General features: G+C 44.1%; 1 protein-coding gene across 1 annotated transcript; it reads right to left on the bottom strand.

Moving 5' to 3' along the window:
* Positions 1–3995: 3995 nt before the first annotated feature.
* LOC126167176 (putative gustatory receptor 2a) lies at positions 3996–4679 on the bottom strand. The gene has a single exon (XM_049920495.1). The coding sequence runs from the start codon at positions 4677–4679 to the stop codon at positions 3996–3998; it is 684 nt and encodes a 227-aa protein (XP_049776452.1).
* Between the last annotated feature and the right edge of the window lie 22039 nt (positions 4680–26718).

The following is a 26718-nucleotide window of genomic DNA, read 5'->3' on the forward strand; positions in this document are numbered from 1 at the left end:
TAAAACACTCTAAAGTTAAAATTAACTGTAGAAAAGAGAAGAGACTGAGAGTACTAACCTTTCAGAGAAAACTCACCCCATTGAGCAGATAATCAAACAACAGCTGTATTTTAGAAAATAGTGTTCCTTTATTTACCACTTAAATATCCATCATCACTAGCAGCAAAATATTATTAATGGTGGAAGCAAGAAAAATTCACAGCTAACCAAAAAAAGGAAATCTTATATATATATGCCCTGAAGAGAAAATTAATTCACAACAATGGTGCTATCTTATTGCAATCTAAATCTGACAATTTGAATTTTTTTTCTTCTTCTTAATCACATACCATTGTTATAATTGACCTGATTTTCCATAACGAATCCTCTTATTCGGCAATAAATTGTAAAACATACTAGTATAACTCTGAGCCCATCTTTATTAATAGATTTTCAGTTGCAAGGATCTATAGACAATACTAACAAAACTCATATACCTCATTCATAACAACAAATCTTTGCACAACAATGTAGCTGATTTTAAGCAGAGCTTTTATACTGATAGATACATTATCAATAGAATCCACATCATGGAAATTATGTCATATGAATTGCCATTCTTATGTATGTGAAAAATTTAAAAGTCCATGTATCAACAACTATGTATACTACACATCTACATTTTGACAATTTGAAATATTTTGAACGATATGAACGCTGTTAGCTTTAGTGCACAGTTTTAATTGATTTTTTCTTATCTAATATGTTTCACATAATTCCTTGCAAAAAAATAATTACAAAATTGTATTAACTGCAACATACACAGGCAACAGACTAATGAATCTGTAAAATTTCCAGTAAATAACTTTAAAGCTTACTTAAACAAAAAATTACATAAATTAAAAGTACAGGGCATCATTGGAAAATAATGTTCAATAAAATGGAAAACATATGCAAGAAATACGTTAAAAATTAAGTGTAGCAAACAGTAGTTCCATCAAAGGTTGTTTCTGCAGGGGAGTTGATCCTAATTAGAAAGAAATAGATCTTATGTTAATACTGCAGACCTATCTAGTAGTACAACAGCTTGTTTCTAACGCACAGTGATTTTGGGACTTACTGCAAACCAACATTTATTTTTCTTTAGGAAAAACGGAGTACAGTGTTTTAAGTGTATCAACATTATTATACTGTGAATTTGAACATTTTAAATGTGACTATTTCAAAAATTTATAAGTTTTGAACTTTAAGAAAATAAAGTTATAAAATAAAACAGTGGAATGAGTGATGACATGTGAAAAAAGATGATCACAGGAAAAAAGGTAGAGCTGAATTTTCCCTCCTTCAACAAAGATAATTTAGCATTTAGTTACTCATGCAAGTTCTTTTCCAATTTGCATCACACATTCTGAACCATACAGACAGTTACTACAATTTCTAAAAGTACTTTATGCCAGTTAACCCCTTCTGCCACTACACAATCTCTTAACACATTGAAATGAAGTTAATATTAACATGATTGTGTATTAAAACAGGCAACTAACGAAACACTGCAATTTGATGACTACTAAAACATTATTATAGCTCCTATTTCCTGACAGTTAATGAAAAACTAATTTTAATATGATCACATTTTGAAATGCTGATCAGATTAAAATTTCACAGATCACCATTTCTTCTGCAACAGTTGAAGCTTCATACATCCCTACACTACTCGCCTTTCATTCAGGATAGAAACATTTCTGCCAATATACTTCTTTCGTTATCTACATTTCTTACAAAGAACGTTCGTTTAGCTTTGCTCTACTTCTGTGATATCATTAGATTATTAGCAACTAATTTCTTCTATTGTGAATGATTAGTAATAATGAGAAGTGGTCTCATATGATTTGTGCCCGTGATTGAGTACAATTTCAATGACTATTACTACATCAATGACTGATTTACTGTATTCAGAACAAAACACATACATTATTGAATGACCGACAGCATATGTAAAATTCTTATGGGAGATATAATGATAGTAACCCAAAATTTGTGATAAAAAAATATTTTGCTCAGTACAAAAAAAAAAAAAGACAAAAAAATAGTCATGTAAAGTGGCTCATTTCAGTGGCAAACTGTACAGTGTGAAAAGTACAATAACAACTGAATGACCAAGGTAAATGTAAATACTACAGAGGGGTCCAAAAAATGTATCCACTGTTTAAAAGTCCATAACTTGTAAACTAATTGACGGAGTTGTCTCATTTTTGGTGAAAGTGTAGCTTAAAGTCCAACTTAAAGATATCACTGTAGGTGTTCGAAATGGTCACCATTAACATCCACACACAAACTATGCCGCCGAACTGCAGCACGAACTACTGACTGCAACGTGTTCAGTTGGACATTTGCACATGAATGTACGATTCATTCTCGAAGTTCATCCAATGTGCGTGGCTTTTGTCGATAAACGACGTCCTTTAGTGTTCCCTATAGGTAAAACTCCAGAGGAGTTAGGTCTGGGGAACTTGGTGGATATTCCACAGCACCTCTATGGCCTATCCATCTTCCTGGTAGATTTTTGTCGAGATATGGCCTAACACGATTTTGGTAGAGGGCTGTCTTTTTGTTGAAAGTAAACTCTTCCATCTCCTTACAAGTCTCGGATGGCAGGTAAAATGCTGAAGCTTCTGAAGGTACACCTCACCGGTAACTGTGCCATCAAAGAATGGCCCAATCAAGCCCTGATAAGACAACCCACACCACACATTTACTCCTGGGAAATTCATGGCTTTGTCTACATGGACGTTCGGATTTTCGGCGGCCCAGTAGATGAAATTGTGGCGATTTACTGTACCATTGAGTTTGAGCTGTGCCTCGTCAGACCACACAATCACCTCTGCAAACTCTTCATCATTGTGCACCATGTTAGTAAAGCACTCGTAGTACTCCATTCTACGATCTTGGTCGTCGTTCACTGAGTGTAGCAATCATGGGATGTAGCACTCCCACTTTGCTGTCTTCAGAATTCGTCGAACACTTGAGCGACTCACTCCAGTTTCACGAGGAGACTCCGTCAATTTATTTCCCAGTTATGGATTTTTAAACAGTGGATACATTTTTTTGGACCCCGCTGTATTATTGAGGATGGCAAATACTCTACAGCAGGGGTCTCCAAACTACGGCCCGCGTTAGCTGGCCGGTCATCCCCGGTATCCGGCCCGCCAAATATTTGAGGTGGTACCTACACTGCCAACAATTGAGTTTCGAGGCCTATCGCGACCAATACCCCGCGACATTGGCTCTGCTATTCGCTACAAGACTACATAACTAAACTTATTGTTGCGCCGCATGAAATAACAGTGCGTTGACATACTCTACCTCTGTTACGTCTTGCAGTAATAGTGTTGCTAACAATGATTTTGAGATTTCGTTAACTTTGCAGGACGCTTTCGTGAAGAATGTGCAGTGACATACTTTTTTGTCGGTGAAATTCGCCAGAATAAAAAACGCCAGAATTTCGGTCAGGTACGTCCACCAATCAAAATTATGTAATTAAAGAAAAATCGTAGTTCGTTTCAGTGCTAGCTATTCCCACAACCTTAGATTTTTGCGATTTCATCTTTCCTTTAGCCTTACATTACGGTGATCATGGAGTGCTAGGGTGCTTTAATCCCACTAGGTAGGTCTTGGCTGGCTGGTTCAAAATGGTTCAAATGGCTCTGAGCACTATGGGACTTAACATCTATGGTCATCAGTCCCCTAGAACTTAGAACTACTTAAACCTAACTAACCTAAGGACAGCACACAACACCCAGCCATCACGAGGCAGAGAAAATCCCTGACCCCGCCGGGAATCGAACCCTGGAACCCGGGCGTGGGAAACGAGAACGCTACCGCACGACCACGAGATGCGGGCATGGTCTTGGCCCTTATGACTTCGTGGAGGAGTCAATGTGGCCCGCGGACTAAAAAGTTTGGAGACCCTGCTCTAGAGAAGTGAGAACATAGAAGTATGTCCGGAAGTATGCTACTTACATTGCAGAAAACTGTATAAGAACTACAAGGTAGGCCACAGCAGCGGTGGTAATGGACACAAAGAGGGGCAGGTCAATGTCGAAGAATCCAGCAGCGGAAAAATGCAACCTGTCGACTGGAAGCTGCAGAACTCCCGACGAGCCAGAAGACCGTACCAGCAGGCGAACCCTGGCCATCCTGAGCCCAACTGTGGCGGCGCGTTCCGCAGCGGAAGAGCAGACCCAGCAGGCCAGGAGGGCGTGGCACAGGGACAGTCCCAGCCAGCAGGAGAGACCGGCCACCAGCGGCAGCCTCACCCTCTCGGGCATCTGAGACCGCCTCCCCGTCTCCAGGACTGCGTAGGACAAGGAGACCACCGAGGCGAAGCTCCTGAGGACGGCCAGCAGCAGCGCAGGCCCGAAGTGCCGCCTGCAGAGCCGGGCAGTCCGGTGCAGAGCCAGTGTGGCGCGCTGCAGTCGCAGCAGATCGTCCTCCACCACCAGCGCCCTCCCAGCCAGTGAGGGCTGCGTCACCAGTTCCTCCAGCTCTGCTTCAGACCCCAGTGGCGGCCGCACGGCTGCCAGCAGTAGGGTGTTGATGGCTCCCAAGCGGTCTCTCACCAGCAGCACGATGCCAAAGAACTGCACGTGCCACAGCAGTGAGTATGTTCCCAAAGAGAAGTAGATGATCACTTTCGGCATGTATTGGAAAAGTCCGATAACCTGACAGACGCTGAGACCTGCTAAGGATACCAGAACTGTACTCAACAGGAGCAGTGCTAACACTCGCGTTTTGAAATAGAATTTCTTCCAGTTTAAGCCTTGGTGTTGAACCAACAATGAATCGACCAGCTTTAAACTACCAATAATTTCAGTGAGATAGTGGTGCCCAGTAATTAAGGCATTAATCAACATTGCTGCTGATTCTAACCAGCTAAACCAGAGAAGTGACTGCTTTAAGAAGTTCAATGTTGGCTGTGTACGTGAAACAATTTTTATACATGACTGAGTGTAAAGGCAATATGAGCCACCAAACGCAATTACCGTGAGCCACAATGCACTTACAATGAAGCTTATAGTTCTGTTTAGTGGCACTGTGATGCTGAATAGCTGCAGCATCTCAGTGTCGAAGTCTGCTGGAGCAAGGCCACACACTTGCGTCACGAAATACAGACACCTGATAGCATTTCTTAGTCGTTGTCCACTCATAACAGATTTCGTGCCCATAAGCCCTATAAACAATATGTAGTCATCTAATTCATATGATTCTCCTGAATCTGGCTAAAGTTTATCTGGCATTAGAGATGCCCTTCATGGACTGAATGATTCTGGATTCAAAGAGAAATTCTTCAGCAGACTTATACAGACTAAACACAAATTAAATTTTTACAGTATCCTTGTCGCAGGTTCAGTACGGCCTGGGGCTTATTTTGTGTACTATTTTGCACTGTGCAGTTCACTCCAGTTTGACTTTCTGAAGAAATCCGACGGTAGATCACAATTAAGTTGACATCAATATTTGTAAATCGGAACGTATTATTAATTCTTCTCGTGTCAGAAATCAAAATTCAAGATTTTTATACAATTATATCTTTATTTTTCCCTGTGAGACCACATTTACTGAAAATCATTACCGTTCTACCAACTTCTGTTACACTGAACTCTTCTTTGATGACTGCTTCCAACTGTTTGTACCATATAAGTATTCATTGGATTTTGTGATGAGCTCTATCCTTTGACACAGACATGAAACGTTTTGTTCACAAAGATGCATTTTCCCCAAATTTGTCTTCTATTTGTAGGAGTGCACCCGCGACAACAAATAGAACACAGTGAAACAATATGACGCATCTGGATGAAACGTGTCCTCATTGCTTATGTGGCCGACTTCCGTGTGTTATCTGGGACGCAATCATACACTCACAGTGTTGTTAATGAAGTGACAGCAGAGCCTGTCTTGATCAATTATTCACACTCAAGATCATTAGTCATATCATTCTATTGATCATACCACACAGCCCTCAGGAAAAATTACAGCGTAATTTGCGTTGTCAAATTGCCAGAGTGACTGTCACTCGTGTTCCGCTGTTTATTATACAACATAATCAATTACGTGATTGTTACTGCTATCAATCATTTGACAAAAAGTCGATTTCATTTATCGCTGGGGTCGTTGTAGACAAAACGTTCACATAGTAGCAAGTGTGAGAATAAGTTCTTAAGGTACTGGACTAGCATTTGTGAGGCAACTGTCTTCACATCACCGCTATTACACCTACTATGGCGTGGCAAATAAGCTTTATTGCAAAGTTTGGATTGCTACCACACAATAGCGACAGTTTACAAAAAACCAGTCTGTGCCACATTGTTATGATGTCACGGCAAGCAAACCATGACAGTTATCCAGAGAGTTTGTTGCCACTCGAAGTCTTTCAGCAGCAATGAAGACAGCAAGCTTGAAAGTATCCTAAGAGAAACCCACATAACACAGTCAAATAACGTAAGTGCAGCGTTAGTGAGAGAACTGTAGCTGAAAACAGCTGATATTAAGTGTCAGTTTCATACAGAGAACTCAGATTTACGTGATGCATGACATCAGCAGATGTGTACAGACCACGATGTTCAGACGTTTACTACTGGCCCCTGACAGAGTCCTTGCCTTGAAGGATTCCTTGTCCACCTTGTCCATCTCGACATCACTTGATATCAGTAGTCGCGGATCTGTGTCGCGTTTTCTTGGCTTCTAGTAAAGGCGTTCTTTAATGTCATCATCAGCACTTCCTGGACCAAGTTGATCCTTTTGTTAAAAGAAAGTTGGGGAGTTCCGGAAGGGCTTGAGCTGTGGGGTGTTCCAACTAACCTTGGCCATTATAGCCTGTAGTTTGTCTTGAAAGAGGATTCTTTTCCGTGACCCTTGAAATGTCGGCAGCTCTGCAAGAAAAACCTTGTAGGCAGCTTTTTAAAGTGTAATCGATGTAGCACACACAGTATTACCTGACAGTCTAACAGGGACAAACTCCCAAACATTTTTAATCTACTTTCATAACATTAAACGTATGTATGCTATTTTATCTCAGTTGAGGATATCCTTGGTCATACGCCTTTGATTCACACTTTCTGAAAGAAATCACAGTCTGCTACAAAAATGCCTCATCAACTCAACTTACAAATAATGATTGACACCGTTTTTATTAGTCAGTAAGAAATATCATTCGCTATTAGTGTATATCAGTGACTGCTGATGTGAAGTATAAAACATTGACTATCTTTGTTATTGTACTATGCTGGACAGTTACAATTACAATACACCAGCCGTCATCAGCTGTCACCTGTTGATCTGAAAGAAAAAAAACCTTCTCTATTAAAAAAGTTGCTTGATGATATGAAATAAAAAATCGAATTTATTAAAAAGCTGTTCGTCTGTGACACCATCTATGGTCGGAAAGTAATGCTGCTGCCACACCAGCTCTGCTGTCATCTTCCAGCAAATCCATTGAGATCACAAATGCTGTGAAAGTCTCTTGGTCGTTTTCAGGCATCGTGAATAATTCCTCTCTCGTTTCGATTAGCAGTTTGCTTTTAATATTCACAAAATATTGACCCGAGGAATTTCCTGATTTCACTAATTGGCTTTGTTTAAACATTTTTCAAAGCAGTCACGTAGATTTCTGTCCTGCTATTAATAGTTTCATATTTCATAGCCTCCTTTCTCAGTCTCTCTTGAATATCTTTTGAAAAACATTTTTCAAGAAAAGCCTTGTCGAAATCATCGTATTTTGGCAGCCAACAATGTGGCGCTGTATTGCAGACATAATATACTGACAAATACAATCCTTTGTTTATCGTTCTAACTTTGTTTTAGCACACCGTGGGAGTACTTAATCATAACCCACTGGATATTCATCTCTCCTCTCTGGTATGAAAGTCGCGAACTATCGGTTCGTCCTCTAAGAGGTACATCGATAATTATGCTCTGTCAATGCACTGGTCAGAGCGGCAAGTAACACAGTCTCATTTCTACTCTGTGGACTTGGTTAATCTGTAATTGCTCTCAGTTGGGTCGAAAACGTGGTCTCCTGAACCGTCCACTGGCTTTCCTTACTGCTCACGTTGACTTTCAAATGTGCGAACTTATGGTGGATGGCTTCAATGGCACTCTCAACTTTCCCGACTATATTCTGCTCGGCATTAACTTTCTACTTTACCTATGAAGCAACATCACTGAGTCTGCTGCAAGCAGATTATGCTATTTGCTGTACTTGTTCCTGGGGTTTATTAATGTTGCTCTCAGGATTGGTTTCAAAACCTTCGATCTTTATTGCCATTAATTCACCTACGTAACTACTGTTTTCTTCATGATAATGTTTGAAAACCTGTCCTATTGCCTTGTCTTATCTCAGCTTTCCTTCCAAAATGTGAATTTTTCCTCAAGTGTCTAACTCAATTCCTGTTCTGTAAGTGCTCCACTCATCAAAATTATTATTTAAGTCAGTAGAAAGACTACTTTGTCCAATGTTTCCTCCAAATTTTTTTTCGAATATTGCCTACTTCCTTTGATACTGCACAGATTTTATTGACTTCCTCAGAAATCGCGTTTACCTTACCGACTTCCAAAAAATTCTGAATATTTTCTTGCATGACTGGTTCATAACGATGACTTCGTCAACTTCTTGGGCAGATCTTTTAATCATTTTTAAATAATGCCACCTATTTCCAATAAAATTTTTAACACTGAATGCACATACATATTGATCGTGACCGGGCCAAATATCTCACGAAATAAGCGTCAAACGAAAGAACTACAAAGAACGAAACTTGTCTAGCTTGAAGGGGGAAACCAGATGGCGCTATGGTTGGCCCGCTAGATGGCGCTGCCATTGGTCAAACGGATATCAACAGCGTTTTTTTTTTTTTTTAAATAGGAACCCTCATTTTTAATTACATATTCGTGTAGTACGTAAAGAAATATGAATATTTTAGTTGGACCACTTTTTCGCTTTGTGATAGATAGTGCTGTAATAGTCACAAACATATGGCTCACAATTTTAGACAAACACTTGGTAACAGGTAGGGTTTCAAATTTAAAATACAGAACGTAGGTACGTTTGAACATTTTATTTCGGTTGTTCCAATGTGATACATGTACCTTTGTGAACTTATCATTTCTGAGAACGCATGCTGTTACGTCGTGATTACCTGTAAATACCACATTAATGCAATAAATGCTCAAAATGATGTCCGTCAACCTCAATGCATTTGGCAATACGTGTAACGACATTCCTCTCAACAGCGAATAGTTCGCCTTCCGTAATGTTCGCACATGCATTGACAATGCGCTGACGCATTTTGTCAGGCGTTGTCGGTGGATCACGATAGCAAATATCCTTCAACTTTCCCCACAGAAAGAAATCCGGGTACGTCAGATCCGGTGAATGTGCGGATCATGGTATGGTGCTTCGACGACCAATCCACCTGTCATGAAATATGCTATTCGATACCGCTTAAACCGCACGCGAGCTATGTGCCGGACATGCAACATGTTGGAAGTACATCGCCAATCTGTCATGCAGTGAAACATCTTGTAGTAACATCGGTAGAACATTACGTAGGAAATCAGCATACACTGCACCACTTAGATTGCCAACGATAAAATGGGGGCCAATTATCCTTCCGCACCATACATTAACCCGCCAAGGTCGCTGATGTTCCACTTGTCACAGCTATCGTGGATTTTTCGTTGCCCAATAGTGCATATTATGCCCGTTTACGTTACCGCTGTTGGTGAATGACGCTTCGTCGCTAACTAGAACGCGTGCAAAAAATTTATCATCTTCCTGTAATTTTGCTTGCGCCCAGTGGCAGAATTGTACACGCCGTTCAAAGTCGTCGCCATGCACTTCCTGGTGCATAGAAATATGGTACGGGTGCAATCGATGTTGATGTAGCATTCTCAACTCCGACGTTTTTGAGATTCCCAATTCTCGCGCAATTTGTATGCTACAGATGTGCGGATTTGCCACGACAGCAGCTAAAACACCTACTTGGGCATCATCATTTGTTGCAGGTTGATGTTTCACATGTGGCTGAACACTTCCTGTTTCCTTAAATAACGTAACTATCCGGCGAACGATCCGGACACTTGGATGATGTCGTCCAGGATACCGAGCAGCGTACATAGCACACGCCCGTTGGGCATTTTGATCACAATAGCCATACGATATCGACCTTTCCCGCAATTGGTAAACGGTCCATCACAACACGGGTAATGTATCACGAAGCAAATACCGACCGCACTGGCGGAATGTTACGTGATACCACGTACTTATACGTTTGTGACTATTACAGCGCCATCTATCACAAAGCGAAAAAAGTGGTCCAATTAAAACATTCATATATTTTTACTTACTACAGGAATACACTCCTGGAAATGGAAAAAAGAACACATTGACACCGGTGTGTCAGACCCACCATACTTGCTCCGGACACTGCGAGAGGGCTGTACAAGCAATGATCACACGCACGGCACAGCGGACACACCAGGAACCGCGGTGTTGGCCGTCGAATGGCGCTAGCTGCGCAGCATTTGTGCACCGCCGCCGTCAGTGTCAGCCAGTTTGCCGTGGCATACGGAGCTCCATCGCAGTCTTTAACACTGGTAGCATGCCGCAACAGCGTGGACGTGAACCGTATGTGCAGTTGACGGACTTTGAGCGAGGGCGTATAGTGGGCATGCGGGAGGCCGGGTGGACGTACCGCCGAATTGCTCAACACGTGGGGCGTGAGGTCTCCACAGTACATCGATGTTGTCGCCAGTGGTCGGCGGAAAGTGCACGTGCCCGTCGACCTGGGACCGGACCGCAGCGACGCACGGATGCACGCCAAGACCGTAGGATCCTACGCAGTGCCGTAGGGGACCGCACCGCCACTTCCCAGCAAATTAGGGACACTGTTGCTCCTGGGGTATCGGCGAGGACCATTCGCAACCGTCTCCATGAAGCTGGGCTACGGTCCCGCACACCGTTAGGCCGTCTTCCGCTCACGCCCCAACATCGTGCAGCCCGCCTCCAGTGGTGTCGCGACAGGCGTGAATGGAGGGACGAATGGAGACGTGTCGTCTTCAGCGATGAGAGTCGCTTCTGCCTTGGTGCCAATGATGGTCGTATGCGTGTTTGGCGCCGTGCAGGTGAGCGCCACAATCAGGACTGCATACGACCGAGGCACACAGGGCCAACACCCGGCATCATGGTGTGGGGAGCGATCTCCTACACTGGCCGTACACCACTGGTGATCGTCGAGGGGACACTGAATAGTGCACGGTACATCCAAACCGTCATCGAACCCATCGTTCTACCATTCCTAGACCGGCAAGGGAACTTGCTGTTCCAACAGGACAATGCACGTCCGCATGTATCCCGTGCCACCCAACGTGCTCTAGAAGGTGTAAGTCAACTACCCTGGCCAGCAAGATCTCCGGATCTGTCCCCCATTGAGCATGTTTGGGACTGGATGAAGCGTCATCTGACGCGGTCTGCACGTCCAGCACGAACGCTGGTCCAACTGAGGCGCCAGGTGGAAATGGCATGGCAAGCCGTTCCACAGGACTACATCCAGCATCTCTACGATCGTCTCCATGGGAGAATAGCAGCCTGCATTGCTGCGAAAGGTGGATATACACTGTACTAGTGCCGACATTGTGCATGCTCTGTTGCCTGTGTCTATGTGCCTGTGGTTCTGTCAGTGTGATCATGTGATGTATCTGACCCCAGGAATGTGTCAATAAAGTTTCCCCTTCCTGGGACAATGAATTCACGGTGTTCTTATTTCAGTTTCCAGGAGTGTATCTACAACTAATATTCAGCAAATTTCTGCAAAAGAGGTCTGTTCAAAAAATTCCGAACATTGGTAGTTTCGCTCCAGGTGTGTGTTGGAGCGAAATGCGGTTGGCATCGCTGCACACGCCTGCGTTTAATGTGTAACTGCCGGAAGTTTCGTTGTTGTATGCCTGTCAGTGCTGTAATGAGTTGTGTCGCACGGTTTGCAAATTTCCAGATGGCAGAGTTACAGGAGCAACGCGTCTGCGTGAAACTCAAGGAAACCTTTACAGAGACACACCAAATGATGAGGGAAGTTAGGGGTTATGAGTGCTAAAGCCGTACTCGGTTATCCAAGACCAAAGAAAATTCGTCAGGTCAGATCAAATGTTAAAACCCTGACAGTTTTCTTTGACTCTGAAGGATTAGTTCATCATGAATTCGCGCCACAGGGACAAACTGTTGATACTATGGGGACGTGTTGTGACGCCTGCGAGGAAATGTGAATAGGGAACGGCCTGAAATGTGGTGAGATAATTCATCTCCCGTGCATTACGACAACGCACCCGCACATTCATCCCTGTTCGTGAGTGACTATTGTATAAAAAACGAAATCACTGTGCTGTCTCATCCTCCATACTCTCCAGACCTGACCCCTGCCAACTTTTTTATTTCCAAAGTTGAAAACCCCTTTGAAAGGACGAAGATTAGAAGCGATAGACAAGATGAAAGAAAATTCGCGGATGGCACTTCTCACGATCCAGCAAGAGGCGTACCAGGACTGCTTCCGAAAGTGGAAACGCTGGTGGGAACGGTGTACCAGTCGTAAAGGATAGTATTTGGAAGGAGACCATGCACAATAAATAAAGGGTGAGAGTAGAAAAATTTTGTTGACATAATTCCGGAATTTTTTGAACAGACCCCGTACACTAATCACAGTAAATTTAAACTGTCACTGCAGGCTTTTTATCCAGCACTGTTTGATTTCATCAAATCCAGTTTTCCTCTCCCTTTTGTTCCGATAATTTTTGTGTCTGGCTTTCTTTCCTCAGATTCTTCTGATTCTCTGTTTTTATGCTTGGGATTTTTATCTAGTGAAAAAGAAAGTTTCTTCGCATTAGTATGGTGGCAAAACATATTAATTATTTCAACAATTATTTGCCCTTCTCTGCTCATCTCCTACATAACTGGAGATTACATCTAAATGTAACGTGTCACTGTCTTCACTTATCACCTCCTGAATTGTACTCATGATATGAAAGAAAAATCTTACTTATTCAAAAATGTGCTTGTCTGGGATTCCTTTTGCAGGCACCAAGTAGTGCCACTGATCTCCGACAGATGGCGCTGAAATTTCTAACAAATGTTAATGTAAATTAATGCAGATGAATAGGAAAAAGAATCCTGTAATGTTTGAATACTCCATTAGTAATGTAGCGCTTGACACAGTCACGTCGATTAAATATTTGGGCGTAACATTGCAGAGCGATATGAAGTGGGACAAGCTTGTAATGGCAGTTGTGGGGAAGGCAGATAGTCGTCTTCGGTTCATTGGTAGAATTTTGGAAAGATGTGGTTCATCTGTAAAGGAGACCGCTTATAAAACACTAATAAGACCTATTCTTGAGTACTGCTCGAGCGTTTGGGATCCCTATCAGGTCGGATTGAGGGAGGACATAGAAGCAATTCAGAGGCGGGCTGCTAGATTTGTTACTGGTTGGTTTGATCATCACGCGAGTGTTACGGAAATGCTTCAGGAACTCGGGTAGGAAACTCTACAGGAAGGAGGCGTTCTTTTCGTGAATCGCTACTGAGCAAATTTAGAGAACCAGCATTTGAGGCTGACTGCAGTACAATTTTACTGCCACCAACTTACATTTCGCGGAAAGACCACAAAGATAAGATAAGAGATATTAAGGCTCGTACAGAGGCATATAGGCAGTCATTTTTCCCTCGTTCTTTTTGGGAGTGGAACAGGGAGAGAAGATGCTAGTTGTGGTACGAGGTACCCTCCGCCACGCACCGTATGGTGGATTGCGGAGTATGTATGTAGATATAAATGAAGATGTAGATGTAGAATTCTTGGGGTTTGAACACAAATAAATAACGAGTTCAACAATCGTTGTATGGTTAGCGAAATGTACATGTTAGTTTTAATAAGGCTACACAAGGGCTCTAAATGTCACTCTGTCCAAACAGTAAGATATCGAATTTCTTATTAATCAAACAACTGAACCCTTTGTTCTTCATTTTGCATGATAGACGAATGCAAGTGTCTTGCAGAGTTAAATAGTACCAAAGCTGCTACCTTAATATAACTTCTGTTACCATCAACGTACCTAATGTTACCATTGCATGCAGGTGTTACGTCATACATGAAAATACAACTAAAAAAAAGTCATGGGCAAAAGAGGAAGTCTACATCAATGCCACATTTCTTCTTGATTGTATCGTAATGTTCAACAATGATAATCACTTTTTTCTCATATGTTCCTTAAGTAGTACATCTCTGTTTTAGTGTTTATAATATTCTTACATTTGTGGCGTGTCCAGTGAGTATTTCCTTACACTTGTCTCATGTATGATCGTAATCGTGATCTAAAAATATTTTGTACTTACTAGCTCTTGTAATTTCATCATTTCTGATCATCATCAGCTGCTGCATGAAGTATCTCATGCTTTGTTGGCACATCTCATGACACTTTACTTATTAAAAGAATTCTCTCATCTCCTCACAGTTATGGATTATGGTGTAATTTCTCATAGCCTAGTACACCTCTTCCTTAACATAGCGGCAGAATTGCTCGTCATCTAATAGTTCTCTCATCTAACATCGTAACACTTCAATGGCGAAATCGCTCGTCGCCTAATACAGTACAAATCTAACATCGTAATAAATTTTGGCAGAATTGCTCAAGTTGTATGCTGATATGATTCCAGTCGCAACAAATTTGACTCATATGTCAGGGGGAAAATCTTGTGAGATTGTAGCACTCTGAACTCGAAAAGGCTTGCATGGGATGTTGTCGCTGGCAGCAAAAACATTCCAATTACCAGATCGCAGTAGAATGATACCTTATGCAAGTAGTTAAATGTGATTTGTGGGTTGCCTCTGGATAGAAAAGCAGAAATGCCATGTAGAGGCCACTGATATCTAATGGGAAAATTCTGCAGTGCGACTCACAATGCATTAAATTTCGAGCAACGACACATGCATATCGTCTACCGTAATTTGAGTGGATCTGATGTATTTGTTGTTAAGCGCTTGGAGGATTTCGGATTGTCATACAAACACAATAATAATGATAGGGATAATAATTGTTATTATTACTAGTATAGATGGACGAATGATTACTGCAGTTTATGTGCTTCTGGTTTTGTGGGAGGCAGGACAGACATTTTAAGAAAGGTGTACACTTCCAACATTTGCAACACCATGTGTTGGTGGATGTAAACACGTAATGCGCCTTCTTGCAATTCTGTTGCACTGCCCGTTATTTGTTGAACAATATTCCTCCTGTCTACAGTCAAACACTCCTCCACTGTCATGCTTTTCCATTCCTCATGCAGAAAACTGTCCAAACAATTCTTTGATAAATGTTTACAACAAATAGACTTGTCAAACTTTTCTTTGTTTCGCACAATCGTCTCGTCAAATGAACACATGAGACCTAGATGTATGTACAGGCAATGAAGAAATGGTGGTGCTTGCATCAGTATCACACATTGCACATATTAAACTGATCTTGTGACATCACAACTGCAGGCTTCATTACGTCACAGCTTCTCTACAGTACAGTGGCAATGTGCACAGATACACGGGATGTGAGGGCGGGATGTGTGGCAGAGTGCCGGCCGTGGTGGCCAAGCGGTTAAAGGCGCTACAGTCTGGAACCGCGCGGCCGCTAAGGTCGCAGGTTCGAATCCTGCCTCGGGCATGAATGTGTGTGATGTCCTTAGGTTAGTTGGGCTTAAGTAGTTCTAAGTTATAGGGGTCTGATGACCTTAGCCGTTAAGTCCCATAGTGCTCAGAGCCATTTGAACCATTTGTGGCAGAGTGGGGGGTGGGTTGGTGCGGGTAGCCTTGATGACAAGATAATGCTGATGTTTCAGGATTCCTAGACTGGCATTAGTGCATGTGGCCAGAAGCGATGATGGCAGTTGTAACGGCCTTGATGGTAAGGAAGTGCTGATGCTGATGTCAGCGAAATCTAACAAGCGCACTTGCCTGAGAACTGGATGCAGTGATGTCATGACTTTGAAGATAAGGAAGGAGTACTGAGTCAGCATTTTTGGAGAGGAAACTGCAATGAGACACTGCTAACTACTATGCATTAGCTGAATAATCTGATACCCTATGCTTTCACTTATTGGGTGTTTGCTTCTTTTACATCTGATGGATGTTAGTCACGTCTTGTGCAATCTCGACAACACAGCACCCTCATCGACAGCGAGTACTGAACACTGCATCCCCGCCAACTACTAACCTTTCATTGTTCATTCATTCTGCATACTGGCGCACTAGGCTAAGTTTGGAAGTGGATGACAAGGAAGACAGTCGCGAGCGGACCGGTAGTACTGTTTGTAAACAATAAAAAATGCATTTGATGTCCTGTCAACAACTATATTATCTCATTTGGACAGTCCACCATAGATATATGAAACAATGCCAGTTGAATCAAGTGTTGAGGTTATTCATGCATGATTTTCATCAACTTCCTTAGAGTACTATAAGTTCCTTACTATTGCCACGAGTTATTTCACAATGTTTGGTGGTAAGCGTGCCAACACTATTCTTGCTACAAAAATTCCACACAATGTATGAAATCAGTGTCAGTTCTCTAAAGTGTGCAAAACTGCCTACCTGCACTCATATTCGAATCACATGTCTCTTACAATGAGCATCCATTGATCATTTAGGTTGTTAAAAAGGTTTATACTACGAAATCAACCGCGCCACCTGCAAGCTTAGGTAGCGCTGCACTCACACTTTCGACCCCTATGCATCCGTCACTACAGCTCCTCATCTCTCCCCCCCCTCCCCCCCCCCAGCCCCCGTTCCTGCCCATCGCACACCATTGTATAGTCGCATTTTCACAGTAAATTGTATCTTTTCTTACATGCAAATGATATACATTATTAAAGTCTCCGTCAAATTTACTCTTTAGTTTACTTAATCTTGTTCCATTTTAATATCTAAGATCTTTTACTTTAAACAATCAAATAAGCTTCATCATTGTCTTCTGCTGTGGTGTCGCCGCCAGACACCACACTTGCTAGGTGGTAGCTTTTAAATCGGGCGCGGTCCGCTAGTATACGACGGACCCGCGTGTCGCCACTGTCAGTGATGGCAGACCGAGCGCCGCCACACGGCAGGTCTAGAGAGACGTACTAGCACTCGCCCCAGTTGTACAGCCGACGTTGCTAGCCATGGTTCACTGAGAATTACGCTCTCATTTGCCGAGACGATAGTTAGCATAGCCTTGAGCTACATTTGCTACGACCTAGCAAGACGCCATTACCAGTATAGATATTGAGATTCTATTGATGTATCATCAAGAGCAATGTTCTACAAATGTGGATTAAAGTTAAGTATTCCAGAAGCTACGTACTTTTCTTTATAGGATTCATTACGTATCCTGTTTCAGACCTCACGCCAGCCTGCGTGAGTTTAAGCGCGTGCCTTTCGGCTTCCTCTCATTGTGTCTAGGCTGTCTTGTCTAGACACAACACCTGCAATCAGCAAACTCCCTTTATAATCACCTTAGTTAATGCCCTTCAGACAACACAGCTTGGCTTAAGTGGAACAAATCGAGAAAAACTTCGCCATTGAAAAGAAACAAAACTTTTTTCTCCATTTACTGAATGAAGCATAAAGGGTGCAACACCAAAACTACCCGACCATTTATATATGCGTACCTGATCACGTATGCACTTGCACTCCGTCTTCAGGCGACAAGTGGCCCATCGGGACCATCCGACCGCCGTGTCATCCTCAGCTGAGGATGCGGATAGGAGGGGTTTATGGTCAGCACACCACTCTCCCGGTTGTTATGATGGTTTTCTGTGACCGGGGCCGCTACTAATCGTTACAGTAGCTCCTCAGTTGGCATCACGAGGCTGAGAGCACCCCAAAAAATGGCAACAGAGCGTGGTGGCCCGGATGGTCACCCATCCAAGTGCCGGGCACGCCCGACGCTCTTAACTTCAGTGATCTGACACGAACGGGTGTATCCACTATGGCAAGGCCGTTGCTGATCATGTATGTGATCCAGCATACTTTGTCCCACACATGTCTGCAAGAACATTTTAAAAAGTGAATTCCTTGTCCCCAGCTCTTAGATAATTGTTGCTCTAATGGAACTGGGGTGCGTGAGACACACTGGGGTGCGCATGACACAGAATCTTGTACAAGGGCATGCTGAAGAGTAATGCGTCTGACTTTATTTTTTTTTTTTGGAAACTCATAAAGCTTTTTAAATAAAATAAAGCGTTATTAACATTCTACATCTTTATTCTTCATGTCTATATATTTGCAGCCCTTGCCGCTAGATGGCCCAGTACTGTAGTGTGTAACATGGTGGTGTGTAACGTAACTACACTGAAGAGCGTCAGAATTTGGTATACCTGCCTAATATCGTGTAGCGCCCCCCGCGAGCCGGCCGGTGTGGCCGAGCGGTTCTAGGCCCTTCAGTCTGGAACCGCGCGACCGCTACTATCGCAGGTTTGAATCCTGCCTCGGGCATGGATGTGTGTGATGTCCTTAGGTTAGTTGGGCTTAAGTAGTTCTAAGTTATAGGGGACTGATGACCTCAGATGTTAAGTCCCATAGTGCTCAGAGCCATTTGAACCTGAGAGGTGGCATGAGCCCCCTCTCATATTTCTATCTTACGATTCTCCTCTTTAACTGCATGCGGTGGAAAGTTGCTATTCCTTCACACGCGGACTTCCCACGCAGTGTCTCTCGTCACCCGGGTGGTCCAGTGACAGGCGGGCTCTGATGACTTTGAAAGGGTAAGCCGACGGGTGTGAGAGAGTCAAGTGAATGCTTTCCAGACGCCGACATTGTCAAGAGGCACGCCCGCAGGGGCCTGAAGTAGCGGCTGGGCTAGAGGTTCTGTTACTTCGCAGAAACTTAGCGAAAACACTTTCTGGCAGGCTACCAGCGAGGCGTGGGAATGACTTGTGTACCCAGGCAGTTGTGGCGGGCAAATTCCCGCGCTTTCTGCAAAATCATAACTGTGATTGACTTACTCAGGGCATAGCTCCGTGACGTAGCAAAATCGGCGCAGAAATTAGCGTCAAGAATCTCCATTGGTGGAATGGTAGTGTTTCGGCAATGGAGTGGAATTTTCCGCCGGTTTTCGAGTCGCTGATTGGAACGGTTAACCACGGCCACTGTCGTGGGGGCCGGAATGTTCTGTGTTCGGTTTTGTACGGGTGCTCTTGTGCATAGTCGGCTCTCGCCTTTCGGTCGAGAACGTCGAAGCAACCAGCCATCGCCTCCGGTACGCCAGATCGTGTTCTGGCAGTTAAGAAGACAGTTTGGTAAGGTATGTCCGCAGCACCGGCAGACAGGGATTTTCCTAGGTGATAATCAGAGCTCAGCAGAGCGCGCCTGTTCGTCTTTTTCTAACTTTGCTCTGTCTTGGGTAGCAGCAATTAATGTTGGGTTGGCTATGTGTTTTCTCTACGATTTGAGTTGCAAGGAATTGGCTGCACATACCACTTCGTCATAATCCTCACAATCTAGTTTCGGGACAACTTCACATTCACAGCATTTGTATGAGTATCCAATTTGAGCCAATTTGATGTGTTGTAAATGTTTCATGTGTTTTTGTTTATTATTTTGTATTTAGTCTTAATAAATCATATTGTTATTTTGGACAGAACTTTCATTCTGTTAATCGGTAGAGCAACCCTATCATTCCTCACTATGTTAATGAAACCTTCGTTTATTTAACTTATTTATCAAATTAAATTATTGCAGGTGCCAAACTCTCTTCTACTCCACTGGCAGGGTTGATTAGAGTCAGTTCGCGTATTTTTTTTTTTTTTAATCCTTGTGCAACAGCAAAAGTCGGAGTTAGAATATGGGGGGGGGCTTAGAGCATCATTTACATATGTAGATTCTAGAAGAATTTAGTGTTAAATACACTGCTTGGCCCGGTACCTCGCAAACCATTTGAACCTCCCCTCGAGCACGCAGAAGTGCTGAAACACGATGTAGCATGGACTCGACTATTGTCTGAAGTAGTGCTGGAGGGAACTGACGCCATGAATCCTGCAGGACTGTCCATAAATCCGTAAGAGTACGAGGGGGTGGAGATCTCTTCTGAACAGCACGTTCCAAGGCATCCCACATATACCTCAATAATGTTCATGTCTGGGGAGTTTGGTGGCCAGCGAAAGTGTTTAAACTCGGAAGAGTGTCCCTGGAGCCACTCTGTAGCAGTTCTGGCCGTGTAGGGTGTCGGATTCTCCTGCTGGAATTGCCCAAGTCCGTCGGAATGCACAATGGACGTGAATGGATACAGCTGACCAGGCAGGATGCTTACGTACGTCTTACCTCTCAGAGTCGTATCTAGACGTATGAGGGGTCCCATATCATTCCAACTGCACATGCCTCACACCATTACAGAGCCTCCACCAGCTTGAAACGCCCACTGCTGACATACAGGGTCCATGGATTCGTGAGGTTGTCTCCATACCCGTACACGTCCACCGCGTGATACAATTTGAAACGAGTGTCGTCCGACCAGGCAACATGTTTCCAGTCATCAGCAGTCCAATGTCGGTGTTGACGAGCCCAGGCGAGACGTAAAGCTTGGTGTAGTGCAGTCATCAAGGAAACCCCATATCGATGATGTTTCGTTGAATAGTTCGCAGGCTGACACTTGTTGAGGGCGCAGCATTGAAATCTGCAGCAGTTTGCGGAAGGGTTGCATTTCTGTCACGTTGAACGTTTCTCTTCAGTCGTCGTCGTTCCCGCAGGATCTTTCTCCGCCTGCAGCGATGTCGGAGATTTGGTGTTTTACTACATCTACATCTACATCTACATCCATACTCCGCAAGCCACCTGACGGTGTGTGGCGGAGGGTATCTTCAGTACCTCTATCGGTTCTCCCTTCTATTCCAGTCTCGTATTGTTCGTGGAAAGAAGGATTGTCGGTATGCCTCTGTGTGGGCTCTAATCTCTCTGATTTTATCCTCATGGTCTCTTCGCGAGATATACGTAGGAGGGAGCAATATACTGCTTGACTCTTCGGTGAAGGTATGTTCTGGAAACTTTGACAAAAGCCCGTAGCGAGCTACTGAGCGTCCCTCCTGCAGAGTCTTCCACTGGAGTTTATCTATCATCTCCGTAACGCTTTCGCGATTTCTAAATGATCCTGTAACGAAGCGCGCTGCTCTCCGTTGGATCTTCTCTATATCTTCTATCAACCCTATCTGGTATGGATCCCACACTGCTGAGCAGTATTCAAGCAGTGGGCGAACAAGCGTACTGTAACCTACTTCCTTTGTTTTCGGATTGCATTTCCTTAGGATTCTTCCAATGAATCTCAGTCTGGCATCTGCTTTACCGACGATCAACATTATATGATCATTCCATTTTAAATCACTCCTAATGCGTACTCCCAGATAATTTATGGTATTAACTGCTTCCAGTTGCTGACCTGCTATTTTGTAGCTAAATGATAAAGGATCTCTTTCTGTGTATTCGCAGCACATTACACTTGTCTACATTGAGATTCAATTGCCATTCCCTGCACCATGCGTCAAATCGCTGCAGATCATCCTGCATTTCAGTACAATTTTCCATTGTTACAACCTCTCGATACACCACAGCATCATCTGCAAAAAGCCTCAGTGAACTTCCGATGTCATCCACCAGGTCATTTATGTATATTGTGAATAGCAACGGTCCTATGACACTCCCCTGCGGCACACCTGAAATCACTCTTACTTCGGAGGACTTCTCTCCATTGAGAATGACATGCTGCGTCCTGTTACTAGATACCTGATATTCACGGTACACTCGTGAAATGGTGGTAAGGGAAAATCCCTACTTCGTCGCTACCCCGGAGATGCTGTGTCCCATCGCTCATGCGCCGACGCTAACATGACGTTCATACTCACATCTTGATAACCTGCCATTGTAGCAGCAGTAACCGATCTAACAACTGCGCCAGACACTTGTCTCATATGTGCGTTCAAAACCGAAGCGCCATATTCTGCCTGTTTACATATCTCTGTATTTGAATACGCATGCCTATACCAGTTTCTGTGGCGCTTCAGTGTATGTCGGTGCGTGATGTAATCGAGTTTCTAATTCGAAGAGTTTATTCAGATATGTAGACATGAAGAATAAAGGTGCAGACTTAAAAAGCTTCAAGATTTTTCACGTAACAAATTCGGCGACGTTACTTTTCATCACTCCCTCGCACTATGTGCCTGTACTTGGCGGCCAGTGAATGCGAACTATAATAGGACTGTCATATGGAACGGTGAGTGTAATAAATGTCTAGTACGGTGCTACGGAAGGAAATCCCAGCTCTCTACCATCAGTTGCGTATGCATAATTAACCCGTTGCGCTGCCGTGGTGTCTCACAGCTATATTCCGCCTGTGAAATTTTCAGAGACATAACCCAGGATTTTGCTGCCCGTAGTACCGCAGCCAAGCTAATGTCTATCGCTGCTAACCTCAACGCAGTTCTGTATACTTATATGGATATGGTGTCTGTACTTTCGGACACCATATCCATATAAGTACACTCCTGGAAATGGAAAAAAGAACACATTGACACCGGTGTGTCAGACCCACCATACTTGCTCCGGACACTGCGAGAGGGCTGTACAAGCAATGATCACACGCACGGCACAGCGGACACACCAGGAACCGCGGTGTTGGCCGTCGAATGGCGCTAGCTGCGCAGCATTTGTGCACCGCCGCCGTCAGTGTCAGCCAGTTTGCCGTGGCATACGGAGCTCCATCGCAGTCTTTAACGCTGGTAGCATGCCGCGACAGCGTGGACGTGAACCGTATGTGCAGTTGACGGACTTTGAGCGAGGGCGTATAGTGGGCATGCGGGAGGCCGGGTGGACGTACCGCCGAATTGCTCAACACGTGGGGCGTGAGGTCTTCACAGTACATCGATGTTGTCGCCAGTGGTCGGCGGAAGGTGCACGTGCCCGTCGACCTGGGACCGGACCGCAGCGACGCACGGATGCACGCCAAGCCCGTAGGATCCTACGCAGTGCCGTAGGGGACCGCACCGCCACTTCCCAGCAAATTAGGGACACTGTTGCTCCTGGGGTATCGGCGAGGACCATTCGCAACCGTCTCCATGAAGCTGGGCTACGGTCCCGCACACCGTTAGGCCGTCTTCCGCTTACGCCCCAACATCGTGCAGCCCGCCTCCAGTGGTGTCGCGACAGGCGTGAATGGAGGGACGAATGGAGACGTGTCGTCTTCAGCGATGAGAGTCGCTTCTGCCTTGGTGCCAATGATGGTCGTATGCGTGTTTGGCGCCGTGCAGGTGAGCGCCACAATCAGGACTGCATACGACCGAGGCACACAGGGCCAACACCCGGCATCATGGTGTGGGGAGCGATCTCCTACACTGGCCGTACACCACTGGTGATCGTCGAGGTGTGCACGGTACATCCAAACCGTCATCGAACCCATCGTTCTACCATTCCTAGACCGGCAAGGGAACTTGCTGTTCCAACAGGACAATGCACGTCCGCATGTATCCCGTGCCACCCAACGTGCTCTAGAAGGTGTAAGTCAACTACCCTGGCCAGCAAGATGTCCGGATCTGTCCCCCATTGAGCATGTTTGGGACTGGATGAAGCGTCGTCTCACGCGGTCTGCACGTCCAGCACGAACGCTGGTCCAACTGAGGCGCCAGGTGGAAATGGCATGGCAAGCCGTTCCACAGGACTATATCCAGCATCTCTACGATCGTCTCCATGGGAGAATAGCAGCCTGCATTGCTGCGAAAGGTGGATATACACTGTACTAGTGCCGACATTGTGCATGCTCTGTTGCCTGTGTCTATGTGCCTGTGGTTCTGTCAGTGTGATCATGTGATGTATCTGACCCCAGGAATGTGTCAATAAAGTTTCCCCTTCCTGGGACAATGAATTCACGGTGTTCTTATTTAATTTCCAGGTGTGTATATAGTTCTGCCAACACCGGCCAAGACCTTCTTCTTCTGTGCGGATGCACACATATTCTCCGAACTCTTACGGGACTAGTTAACAATGTCTTCCACGAGTAATGAGTGTGTTGGGGTGGGACACTACGAATGTAGTGTGTGGACGTATAAGGTGAGAATGTGGGTCTCGCGGGAGGCGTACGCGATAGTCCCTGCAGTCGCACTATCCTTTGTGCCCTCGGTGGCTCAGATGGGTAGAGCGTCTGCCATGTAATCAGGTTCTTCCGGGTTCGAGTCCCGGTCGGGACACACTTTTTCACCTGTCCCCGTTGACATATATCAACGCCCATTAACAGCTGAAGATATTAATATCGTTCTAATTTCAACGCAGTTCGGTCTGTGGCTTGTTGTCTTCCTATCCTCTAAACACCCTTCACATACAAAATTATCTATGTAAATGTCTGCGCACATCACGTCTGCACAGATAGATCGTTATGTGTGACCAGGAGATTTGCACAAATATGAGGTGCACGCAAACCTTGAAGTTGGAGGTTTGAGCGGAATCCGTGGGTTTAAATTATATCTGCGCAGACGATTTGGAGCAAGTGCGCCACGCGAAACGTGTTTGTTGTTGTTTTAGGGAAGGAGACCAGACAGCGAGGTCATCGGTCTCATCGGATTAGGGAAGGATGGGGAAGGAAGTCGGCCGTGCCCTTTCAGAGGAACCATCCCGGCATTTGCCTGGAGTGATTTAGGGAAATCACGGAAAACCTAAATCAGGATGGCCGGACGCGGGATTGAACCGTCGTCCTCCCGAATGCGAGTCCAGTGTCTAACCTCTGCGCCACCTCGCTCGGTCGAAACGTGTTTGAGTCAGCTGTTTGTTCAGTCGAGTGCTTCTCGTCTGTGTATGCATAGTGGATTTTAAAGCGGCAGGTACACGTCCGTGCTCTAGAGAGTTCATTGCCGATGTTATCAAAATGTATAGGAGCCATACATGTTTGTGGAAAACTGTCAGCAAGCAATACGGCGTTAGAGCCGGCCGATGTGGCCGAGCGGTTCTATGCGCTTGAGTCCGGAACTATGCGGCTGCTAAGGTCGCAGGTTCGAATCCTGCCTCTGCCATGGATGTGCGTCATGTCCTTAGGTTAGTTAGGTTTAAGTAGTTCTAAGTCTAGGGGACTGATGACCTCAGATGTTAAATCCCATAGCGCTTAGAGCCACAGCGTTAGAGATAAGAAGGGATCTGCTTGCAAATCTTTAATAGGGGAGTTAAGAGCTGTTGACCGTACGGCAAACAGGGAAAGGGGAGTTTTAAAAAAATCGTTGCGGACTCATTATTGCAAAAAGCTAAGCAAAGTAGCGAAATCTATTCGATCCGGCGGCGGCTAGCGTACTCTCCCCCAGTACTCTTCTATGCCATAATCGTATGTGACAGTGTAACAAAAGAATTAGGCCCTATTTGTTCTAAAGAAGACTGCAGTCAGAAAATTGTGTTAAGCTGATGGTGGAAGACCACGTAACAGTGCCTTCATGGATATACAGTATAACCTCGTTAGCGGGAACTCGCGGTTAACGTGAAAAAAATATTGACCCCGACAGGAATACTTTAGTTCTTACGGGAAGCTTTATCAATTAACACATATTTCGGCTAAAGTGAATTACGAACTCTTCTCCAACCCCTAGCGTTATTAAAATTCATTGTAAGACAAACTTTCGATGTTACAGTATTATCAGGTGTTAATTTTTCCCGAAATGAATGCAAGAAACGTAACTACAAAGCTAACTAAACATTGTTGACTCGTTTCTAACGTATTGTCGGCCGCGATTATCACCTCAACAATCAAGATACATTTAAATAAATTCGATAATGTGTGCATTAACATCTGCAACGTATTAGATGCTAGGTGTTCTTTTGGTCGCAGCCAAATAGACTTAGAATACTGAATAAAAATCGACAACCGGTAGCACGCGAAACATGGCAAAGAGGAAACAGACATCTCGAAATAAACAAGTAAAACTTAATTTTCTAGATAAAGTGACCTTGGTACAAAAAACAGCTATTGCAGAGCAGCTTGAACTTCCCAAACAGACATTATCTACGATAATTCAGAATGAAAAAAATCGCTGATGCTGCTGCATTAGGTTCCAGAAATAAATACATATGACTTTGTAGCACTAAGTATGAAGGCATCGAGGCGATACTGTTAGAATGGTTCAGTCATATGCATGCTTCTAACATACGTTTCACTAAGTGGTCCTATGATTCAGTCATAACCAAATGAGATTGCCAAAAATATAGGCATCGAAGACTTTAGTTGTTCTGCTGGTTGGCTGTATCGGTTCCGAAAGAGACATTCAGTTTCATGAGTACAAATTTCTGGTGAAGCTAATAAAGTTGATGAAGAAAGTGCGAACAGCTGGTTGCACGAATTCGACCGAGTGAGGGAAAAGTATGCCTCGTGTGATGTGTTCTATATGGACGAAACTGGACTTTTCTACAAACTTTTTTCAAATCGCAACCTGGAGATAAAAGGTGATAAGTATCACGGCGGAGCACGCAGCAAATAACATGTAACTGTTGCTATTGTGTGTAATGCGGACGACTGTGAGAAGTTTCGTGCCTGGGTTATCGGTTGAGTCCGAGAAATCGGTTTGTGTTAAAAATATAAATATGTGCACTATTCTCACCATAAGAAAGCTTGTATCGACGGCACATCATTTCGTAAGTGGCTTCTTCGTTTCAACAGTCAATAGTCGAATGG

This window comes from Schistocerca cancellata, chromosome 1 (assembly GCF_023864275.1).
Source record: "Schistocerca cancellata isolate TAMUIC-IGC-003103 chromosome 1, iqSchCanc2.1, whole genome shotgun sequence".
Taxonomy (NCBI): Eukaryota; Metazoa; Arthropoda; class Insecta; order Orthoptera; family Acrididae; genus Schistocerca; species Schistocerca cancellata.

Excerpts from the sequence above, each read along its gene's own strand:
- LOC126167176 (XM_049920495.1), bottom strand. The coding sequence starts at position 4,679 with ATGCCGAAAGTGATCATCTACTTCTCTTTGGGAACATACTCACTGCTG.